This window comes from Chiloscyllium plagiosum, unplaced genomic scaffold, assembly GCF_037043375.1.
Source record: "Chiloscyllium plagiosum isolate Xiang-an unplaced genomic scaffold, Cpla_swu_hap1 HiC_scaffold_27, whole genome shotgun sequence".
In the NCBI taxonomy this organism is placed as follows: domain Eukaryota; kingdom Metazoa; phylum Chordata; class Chondrichthyes; order Orectolobiformes; family Hemiscylliidae; genus Chiloscyllium; species Chiloscyllium plagiosum.
In genome coordinates, this window is record NW_028270165.1 from 29,072,142 (window position 1) to 29,082,429 (window position 10,288).

Consider the following 10,288-nt stretch of genomic DNA (forward strand, 5'->3'; position numbering starts at 1 on the left):
AGGGAAGGGGGAGAGAGCCCTCCAAAGGTAATGAACTTGTGTTCAGTATCTAAAAAGAGCAAAACATTTCGTTTGACTGTCATCTGCATATTAGGCAGTAAAATTGGGCTGAACCTCATTAATACTAGCAGGAGAGCCCAATGAACATGGTTCAGTCTGGATTGTGATTAACAAAAAATAAGCTGACGTAGTCATTTGTGAACTCGCTGGTAACTCAGCAAGTGGAACAAGCAAGTGAATCCCTTCCTTCAGTTCGAGCAGGTGAACGCCCTCACACCACAACCAGGAACAACAGGGTGTGACTGTAAGTGAGGCAGGTAGGGGGATTCTGAGTTCAGGAGTGGAGGAGCCTCAGCCCCTGACCTTGTCCAACAGGTATGAGATTCTTGCTCCCCGTATGGATGAGGGAAAGGGCTGTGGGGAGGATGAGCCAGCTGACCACGGGACCATGGTGCAGAAGGCATTCAACAGGGGAGCAAACAGACAAGTAGTTGTTGTAGGGGATTCTATAATTAGGGGACAGATAGTATCCTTTGTGAGCCGGATCGGGAGTCCCTCATGGTGTGTTGCCCGCCCAGTGCCAGGATGTAGGACATCTCTGACCGGCTCGAAAGGATATTGGAGCGGGAGGGAGAGGATCCAGTTGTGGTCCACGTTGGCACTAACAACATCGGCAAGGCTAGGAAGGAGGATTTGTTTGGGGATTATCAAGCGCGAGGAACAAAATCGAAGAACAGGTCCTCGAGGGTCACAATCTCTGGATTACTGCCTGAGCCACGTGCTAATTGGCATAGGGAACAGAGAATTAGGGAAGAAAACACGTGGCTAAGAGATTGGTGTGGGAAGGAGGGATTCCATTTCATGGGACATTGGCATCAGTTTTGGAACTGGGGAGATCTGTACCGATGGGACGGCCTCCACCTGAACCGATCTGGAACCAGCGTTCTGGTGAAAAGGATCAATAGGGTGGTCACTAGGACTTCAAACTTGTGAGTCGGTGGGAAGGGAAAGGGAGAGCAACAGAGAGTATGGAATCGGGTAGAAAGATAAGCAGCAGGTTAGCATGTGTGCAGGGTTTCAGTTCAAGGCAGTCTAGGAATGAAACAAAAAGGAAGGATAACTGAGGACATACTACTAGAGGTGATGGAAATCATGAGGATAAGAAAATTAGCATTAAGGTGCTTTACCTGAATGCTCGTAGTATTCAGAGCAAAGCAGATGAATTAACGGCACAAATCATTGTGAATGATTATGATGTGGTAGGCATCACAGAGACGTGGTTGCAGGGGGTTCAGGACTGGCAGTTAAACATCCAAGGATTTACAACATCGAAAAGACAGGGAGGTGGGCAGAGGGGGCAGGGTTGCCTTGTTAGTTAAGAATGAAATTAATCTATGGCACTAAATGACAGAGGGTCAGATGGGTGGAGTTGAGGAGCCTCGAAGGCAAAAAAATCACAATGGGACTTGTGTGCAGACCTCCTAGGACCAGGGCCACACGATGTACCAGGAAATAGATAGAGCATGTCAGAAAGACACAGTCACGGTGATCATGGAGGACTTCAATATGCAAATGGACTGTGTGAGTAATGTTGCCGGTGGATCCAAAGAAAGGGAATTCATGCAAGTCTTGCAGGATGGCTTTTCGGAACAGCTTATGATGGAGCAGGCTATTCTGGACTTAGTGCTATGTAATGAGCCAGACTTTATAAACGAGCTTAAAGTAAGGGAACACTTAGGAGGCAGCGGCCATAATATGGTAGAGTTCAGTCTGCAGTTTGAAAGAGAGAAGGCAACATCAGATGTAATGGTGTTACAGTTAAATAAGGGTAATTACAGGGGTATGAGAGAGGAACTGACGAAAGTCGCTGGAAGCAATGCTTAGTGGAGAAGACAGTAGAGCAACAATGGCAGGAGTTTTTGGGTGTAATTGAAGACACAGTAACAGAGGTTCTTCCCAAAGAAAAGAAAGATTATCCGGGGGTGGGATTAGACAGCCATGGCTGACAAAGGAAGTCAGGAAATGTATCACAGAAAAAGAGAGAGCTAATAAAGTGGCCAAGAGCACTGGGAAATCAGAAGATTGGGAAGACGACAAAAACAAACAGAGGATAAGAAAGAGAGAAATAAGGAAGGAGAGGATCAAATATGAAGGTAAGCAAGCCAGTAATATTAGAATTGATAATAAAAGTTTCTTTCAATACATAAGAAATAAACAAGAGGCAAAAATAGAATTTGGGCCACTCCAAATTGATGCAGGAAGGCTTGTGATGGGAGATAAGGAAATAGCTGAAGAACGTTTGTGTCAGTCTTCACACTAGAAGACATGAGTAATATCCCAACAATTAAGGAGAGTGAAGGGGCAGAGTTAAGTATGGTAGCCATTACAAAAGAGAAAGTGCTAGAAAAGCTAAAAATTGGTAAATCTCCAGGCTTCGATGGGCTACATCCTAGAGTTCTGTGGGAGGTGGCTGAAGAAATAGTGGAGGCATTGGTTGTAATCTTTCAAAAGTCACTGGAGTCAGGGAAAGTCCCAGATGATTGGAAAATCGCTGTTGTAACCCCCTTGTTAAAGAAAGGATCAAAACAAAAGATGGAAAATTATAGGCCGATTAGTCTAACCTCGGTTGTAAGTGAAATTCTAGAATCCATTGTTAAGGATGAGATTTCTAAATTCTTGGAAGTGCAGGGTCAGATTAGAACAAGTCAGCATGGATTTAGTAAGGGGAGGTTGTTCCTGACAAACCTGTTAGAATTCTTTGAAGAGGTAACAAGTTGGTTAGACCAGGGAAACCCGCTGCTGAGTAAGGTGAGGGCCCACGGTGTTCAAGGTGAGCTACTGGCATGGATTGAGGATTGGCTGTCTGACAGAAGGCAGAGAGTTGGGATAAAAGGTTCTTTTTCGGAATGGCAGCCGGTGACAAAGTGGTGTCCCGCAGGGTTCAGTGTTGGGGCTGCAGCTGTTCACTTTATATATTAATGATCTGGATGAAGAGACTGGGGGCATTCTGGCGAAGTTCGCTGATGATACGAAGTTAGGTGGACAGGCAGGTAGTACTGAGGAAGTGGGGAGGCTGCAGAAAGATTTAGACAGTTTAGGAGAGTGGTCCAGGAAATGGCTGATGAAATTCAACGTGAGCAAATGCGAGGTCCTGCACTTCGGAAAAAAGAATATAGGAACAGACTATTTTCTAAGCGGTGAGAAAATTCATAAAGCCAAAGTACAAAGGGATCTGGAAGTGCTAGTCCAGGATTCTCTAAAGGTTGTCTTGCAGGTTGGGTCTGTGGTTAAGAAAGCAAATGTAATGTTATCTCAAGAGGGTTGGAATGTAAAAGCAGCGATGTGCTACTGAGACCTCATAAAGCTCTAGTTTGGCTCTGTTTGGAATACTGTGTCCAGTTTTGGGCCTCACACCTGAGGAAGGACAGACTGGCACTGGAGCGTTTCCAGCGGAGATTCACGCGGATGATCCCTGGAATGGTCGGCTTAACATACGATGAACAGCTGAGGATCCTGGGATTATATTCATTAGAGTTTAGAAGGTTGAGGGGGACATCTAATAGAAACTTACACAATAATGCATGGCTTAGAAAGGGTGGATGCTGAGAAATTGTTTCCGTCAGGCAGGGAGACTAGGACCGTGGGCACAGCCTTAGAATTAGAGGGGGTCCATTTAGAACGGAAATGAGGAAACATTTCTTCAGCCAGAGAGTGGTGGGCCTGTGGAATTCATTGCCACAGAGCACAGTGGAGGCCGGGACGTTAAATGTCTTCAAGGCAGAAATTGATAAATTCTTAACCTTGCAAGGAATTGAGGGATATAGGGCGAGTGCGGGTCAGTGGTGTTGAAATGCCCATCAGCCATGATTGAATGGCGGAGTGGACTTGATGGGCCGAATGGCCTTACTTCCACTCCTATGTCTTATAGTCTTGTAATGAATTTGCCAATGTATCTGAAGATTAATGAATCATTTCACTTAATGAGTCCCTTTGCCCACTCAGGGCATGTGTATCGTTTGTTCAGAGTATAGATGCTGATGTGTGTGTAGGTTGAATTGGGTGGTAAATCTCTTCCCACAGACAGGAGAACAGCCTCTCCCCAGTGTGAACATGCTGGTGCAGTGAGATCAAATAATCACTTGAACCTAGTTCCACACTGAGAGCACATAAAGGGTCTTTCATCAGAGTGAATGTGTTGCTGAAGCATCAGTACCTCAGAGCTTTTATAGAACTCCCTGCAGTTTGGACATGTAAAGGATCTCTTGTCCATGTAAGCTTGCTGGTGTGTCAGCATGTGGGATGATGGAGTGTGCAGGTAAACAGCTTTTTCCCAGCTAAGATGGGCATCTGAAACCTTGACCTCAATCCTCATATTTCTAAGTTTTCCCCATGTGTGGGTGCCCTTGAAACTCTTTTGGATGGATAATTATTTCCACGCAGACAGCACGAGTAGTTTCCGTCTGCTGTGTTGCTTTTAAGATTGTAAAAATGGTTAAAGCTCTTTCTATAGTCAGTCAGCTCTAACACTCATGTCGGTGGCTTGGTATTTTTCCAGCAATGCTCATGTTTGAAATCTTTTGCCACATTGAGATTAAGGATGTCTCCTTTCGCATTGCCATGTTGATGATATCCAGGGCTGAGTGACTCTACCATCAGGTGGCATGGTGGCTCAGTGGTTAGCACTGTTGCCTCACAATGCCAGGGACCCGGGTTCAATTCCAACCTCTGGCGACTGTCTGTGTGGAGTTTGCATATTCTCCCTGTGTCTGTGTGGGTTTTCTCTGTGTACTCTGGTTTCCTCCCACAGTCCAAAGATGTGCAGGTCAGGTGAATTGGCCATGCTAAATTGCCCATAGTTTTAGGTGCATTAGTCAGAGGGAAATGGGTCTGGGTGGGCTACTCTTCGGAGAGTGAGAGTGGACTTGTTGGACCAAAGGGCCAACTGTAGGGATTCTAATCTTCTAATTCATGTTTAGCTTGAGTTTTGTTTCTGGAAATCCTTCCCTCCTCACGCCCTTCAAAGAGAGTTTGCAGAAGGGATCACCCTGTCAGTGATGGATAGATTCAGAGCGGACGATCCCAGTTTGAATCAACATTTGCCCCTCCATTTGTTGGCTTGAGCCCTTTAAACCACTGCTACCCGGCACAGGATTTATGGTCTATAGGGTATGTGTCTGAAGTCTGCAAATCCATCTTTGGGCACAATCCTTCCCTCCATGGTCACAGGCTGTGGCCAATTCCGAAACTGTGCGAAAGTGAGGACTGCAGATGCTGGAGATTAGAGTAGAGAGTGTGGCGCTGGGAAAGAATAGCAGGTCAGGCAGCATCCGAGGAGCAGGAGAATGGACGTTTTGGGCAAAAGCCAATTCCGAAACTGTGTTTATGTTGGGCACGGGAGAACACAGTCGCCTACCTGCTGGTGATCAGCTGCAGTCTAGTGTACGCTCACTCAGTATTTGGCTGAAACCTGTCATCAATCACCCAATACGAAGAGGAGGTAGAACGGGAGGACTGGCCCTCCAACCAATCAAGTTGTGGTGGGGGAGGGAGGGGTGGTGCTGCAGGACTGAGAGCAAACCCTTCAGGACCAGTCAGAAAGGGAAACTGCAAAGTTCCACAAACTCGAACTCTTCTCACAAGATAGTAGAGCATTAAATCTCAATGAGAAATTGATGGGAGGCTTTAAGAAATAGTGGAGAAGCAGATAATGTTAACTTAAATATTCTAACAAATTTATAAGATGATTAGTTTTAAGACCCTTTAACTGAATGCTCATGACAATCCTGTTACCAAGATTTGGAGGGACTGGGGTGGACAAACTTAAAAATCACACCACCAGGTTATAATCCAACAGGCTGATTAGGAAGCACTAGCTTTCGCCTCTCCTCCTTCAGGTGGTTGTGAAGGTTATGCTGACAGAATTCATAGCCAAAGGAGACCAGTGTCAGGGAGATGTGATACAGTTGGTTGTGGAGAATAAGACCATAATTGTGGCTACAAATTCTGTGTCGGTATTGTCCACAACCACCTGCTGAAGGAGCAGCACTTTTAAAGCTAGTGCTTCCAATGAACCTGTTGGACTGTAATCTGCTGTTGTGTGATCTTTAAACTTTGTCCTATTACCCAAGATGCCTTGCGGGCTTGAACAGACCGCGTCCACTCAACGAGAGGCTGGCACGCAGGCGCAGTGTCGATTGTATCTGGGGCATGCGCAATGTTACTTCGATCAGAGCTGTGGGACCCTCGGAGCTGCTGCTACCAGCGGCCGCGGTCGGCGGGAGAAAGGGGAGGCGTGGAGCCGGGAGACGGTGGTTTGGTGAGGAGAGAGGAGCGGGGCGGCTACATAAGCGCCTCGTGTAGCCCGCAGTCCCCCAAATAAGAAGCTGCGGGCCCCGCGTTGGCTGTTCCGGAGCTTGCTCCCGGGGAAGAGGCAGCGGTCCTCGTCCGCCATTGTGGCCGAGCCAACAGGGAATGGGCGGGGCTTAGGGCTCGGGCGGGGAGCGTGGCTAAGCTGCGCGCATGCGCGGTCATCCTGTTTGGGAATGTTGTGAGCATGCGCGGCCACCCTGTGTGGGAATGTTGTGAGCATGCGCGGCCACCCTGTGTGGGAATGTTGTGATGTCACGGGATGACTCAGCAAGAGTCGGTGTAAGTGAGCAGACTGGCAGCAGTGGGTGGGTGATCTCAATTACAGGGAGGTAAAAACATTGACTGCAGATGCTGGAAACCAGATTCTGGATTAGTGATGCTGGAAGAGCACAACAGTTCAGGCAGCATCCAAGGAGCAGCGAAATCGACGTTTCGGGCAAAAGCCCTTCATCAGGAATAAAGGCAGAGAGCCTGAAGGGTGGAGAGATAAGCTAGAAGGGGGTGGGGAGAAAGTAGCATAGAATTGCACTGGGAGAGGGAGTCCCTGAGATTCTTGTAGAGAGAGGAGGAAAACTTCTTCAAGGCAGACATCCTTGCAAGAGGATTCGCAGTAGGGTTAAAAACAATGACTGCAGATGCTGGAAACCAGATTCTGGATCAGTGGTGCTGGAAGAGCACAGCAGTTCAGGCAGAAACGTCGATTTCGCTGCTCCTTGGATGCTGCCTGAACTGTTGTGCTCTTCCAGCACCACTAATCCAGAATCAATTGCAGGGAGGCTGAATGTGGGAGGCGTTGGGATCGACAGGTCTAGGGTCAAGAATGGAATGGCGACAGTTTCAGAAGCTGAGACCGGTGGAGTTACCCAGGTGGTACAGATGTCGGTTGGATCTCTGTTTGGGGTGAAATGTGGCACCGAGATTCTGAACATCTGGGTGCTTTCGGTGCGGATGCTGCAGGCCAGGGGTACCATTTCAAACAGTCTGTTTCAGCATCTTGCAGTTGCCGGGGGAGAGATTGAATTGGCTGCTGGGGAATCGAGCTCCAAACGGACCGAAGACTGTGACTTTCATTCTCCGAATACAGTATTTAGTTGAAGAAAGTCATTTGCTCCGTTACTGGATGTCAGAGGGGGTCAGGATAATCGTGGAGTGATCTGCATAGATTTCACTTAGATCTGCAAGGCCAATTCCTTTGGAGATTGAGTGTTTGGGAGACCCTGTCAAATTTCTGGACAAGTTACAGATACTGTATGTAAAATCCTTATCCTTTGCCCCCTCCTTCTCCTTCCTCCCGTGTTTCTCTCTCCCTCTCTCTGTTTGCAGCTGTTTCTCTTTTCTCTCTGCTGTATACAGGTCCCACAGTCTTGAGTAGGCCCAGACCAGGTAGCAGGTTTCCCTTTCCAGATAGATATCGATTTAACCCTGGTTGAGCTTCTCTGACAGTCTAGTAGCTGTTGTGCTCGTTTTTCCCAAATGCTGACCCTAAAACCTGCCAGAATCACTCAGTACAATTTTACAACCTGTTTTTGTGGTTTTCTCTCTCATTCTTTTCTATTTTAAATGAATTTAACAGGCTATGAGAAGAGAAGAATTTGCAGTCTGGAAATTGAAACCAAACATCGCATCGTGATCCGATGGAGTCACCCAAGTTATCAGAACCTGAATCTCAGCAAATTTTAAACATGGAAGAAAAAAGTACTATTCACAGTGGGGAGAAGAGGTTCACGTGCTCTATATGTAGAAAAGGCTTCAACCAATCGACCGGCCTTAAGAACCACAAATGCAGTGCCACTGGGGAGAAACTGGGGAAATCCACAGACTGTGAGAAAGGATTCAGTCACTGCGGTGCGCTGAAAATTCACCAACGTAGTCACACAGGAGAGAGGCCGTTCATCTGCTTCAAGTGTGAGAAAGGATTCACTAAGCTATCTACCCTGCTCACACACCAGCGAGTTCACACTGAGGAGAGGCCTTTTAATTGTACAGACTGTGGGAAGTGCTTTAAAAGTTGCAATGATCTGACGTCCCATCAATGTGTTCATACTGAGGAGAGGCGGTTCAGCTGTTCTCACTGTGGGGCTGGCTTCAAGCGGTCATCTCAACTCACTGTACATGAGCGCATTCACAGCGAGGAAAGGCCAGCCACTCCCGAATGTGGGAGTGAACTCACTCAGTCAGATCATGTCAAGGAACCCCAGCAGGTTCTCATTGAGGAGAGACCTTATAAATGCCCGAACTGCAGGAAGTGCTTCAAAACTTCAAGCCATCTGCAGTCTCATCAACGTGTTCACAATGATGAGAGACCTTTTAAATGTTCAGAGTGCGGGAAGAGCTTTAAAAGTTCCAGGGAACTGATGGTGCATCAACGTGTCCACACTGACGAGAGACCATTCATGTGCTCTCATTGTGGAACTGGATTCAAGAGATCATCGCAACTTACGATACACCAGCGTCTTCACACTGGGGAGAGGTCGTTTATCTGCTCTGAATGCGGGCAGGTATTCGTTCGGTTCTCCACCCTGTTGACACACCAGCGAGTTCATTCTGGGCCGAGGCCATTCACCTGCAAGGTGTGTGGGAAGGAATTCATTGAGTCATCCCAACTCAAGGCACACCAGCGCGATCACACTGAGGAGAGACCTTTCAAATGTCCAGATTGTGGCAAGTATTATAAAAGTTCCAGGGAACTGAAGTTACATCAACGTATTCATACAGATAATCGACCATTCAGGTGCTCTCACTGTGGGACTGGGTTCAGATGGTCATCTCATCTCGCTGCGCACGAGCGCACTCACACTGGAGAGAGACCGTTCACCTGCTCTGAATGTGGGAAGGGATTCACTCAGAAAATTCACTTGATGACGCACCAGCGCGTTCACACTGAGGAGAGACCTTTTAATTGCACAGATTGTGGAAAGTGCTACAAGAGATCCTGGGATCTGATGCGCCATCAACGTGTTCACTCTGAGCGACCTTTTAAATGCCCAGAATGCAGGAAGTGCTTTAAAAGTTCGGAGGAATTAATGCTCCATCAACAATGTACACACCAATGAGATGCTACTCAGGTGCTCTCACTGCGAGTCTGACTTCAGGCGGCCATCTCAGCTCTGTACATCAGTGAGTTCACAATGGGGAGAGGCCTATTGATGTCTGTGTTCTCTAAGTTTCCACTGTTTAGATTTGAGATTCTAGAATTAAGTATATCATGTTTAAACTTGACTAAAAATTATGATCGCTCAGTAGCAAGGTAATTGTTTTATACAGTTCCAGCATAACCTACCTGCTTTTAATAAAGGCAATATGCTACTAAAGGCAAGTATCCTATATGCCTTTCCAAAAACTTATACCTACCCATTCTGTGACCTCAAGAGACAAATGGACATGCACACTAAGGTTTTTCTCTGATTTTTGGTGCTTCTCAGGATCCCACCATTTAACATTTATTCCCTTGTTTGTTCTGCCCAAGTGCATCCCTTCACCCATGAATGATTAAGTAAAAGGATAGGAGTGATACTTGTAAAGAATGTTGTTGGGAAAATGGTTTAAGTTGCTGTTTATGTTCTGGTATTTCAATATTGTCATATAAGTCCAGAGCCTTTTTTCTTTTGTGTAATAAACTTGTGTTGTTTAGTTGAAAGAACATTGGCAGTGTCGTGTGAATATATTCAGTGTTCGACCACCATCCTAACTAAACTGCAAAAATAAAATGTATGATCTATCAAGCCAGGGTGTCACTCTGAGATCGAATTTGTTTTCCCATCAGTTGTGATCATAACCTTTGGAGAATGGGGGCAATCTCATTGAAACAAGATTCTTACAGGGTGGATGTAGTTAGGACTTCTCCCTCGGCTGTTGAGTCTTGAACCAGGAGACATGAGTCTCAGAGTGAGGGAGAGGCCATTTAAGAGTAGTGGCGAGG

At 46.6% G+C, this 10,288-nt stretch overlaps 1 protein-coding gene across 4 annotated transcripts in view; it reads left to right on the plus strand.

Moving 5' to 3' along the window:
* Positions 1–10,009, plus strand: part of LOC122543463 (uncharacterized) — a 31,368-nt gene extending 21,359 nt beyond the window's left edge. For 2 of the 4 annotated variants that reach the window (XM_043682173.2, XM_087974205.1), the window contains exon 2: positions 7,943–10,009. In XM_043682173.2, coding sequence (XP_043538108.1) covers positions 8,004–9,422 — 1,419 coding nt within the window. In that variant the 5' untranslated portion in view covers positions 7,943–8,003 and the 3' untranslated portion in view covers positions 9,423–10,009. Of the gene's footprint in view, positions 1–6,222; positions 6,317–7,060; positions 7,618–7,942 lie in introns of those variants that run through there. The other 2 variants (XM_043682174.2, XM_043682176.2) reach the window with 2 other exon arrangements.
* The last annotated feature ends 279 nt before the right edge of the window (positions 10,010–10,288 follow it).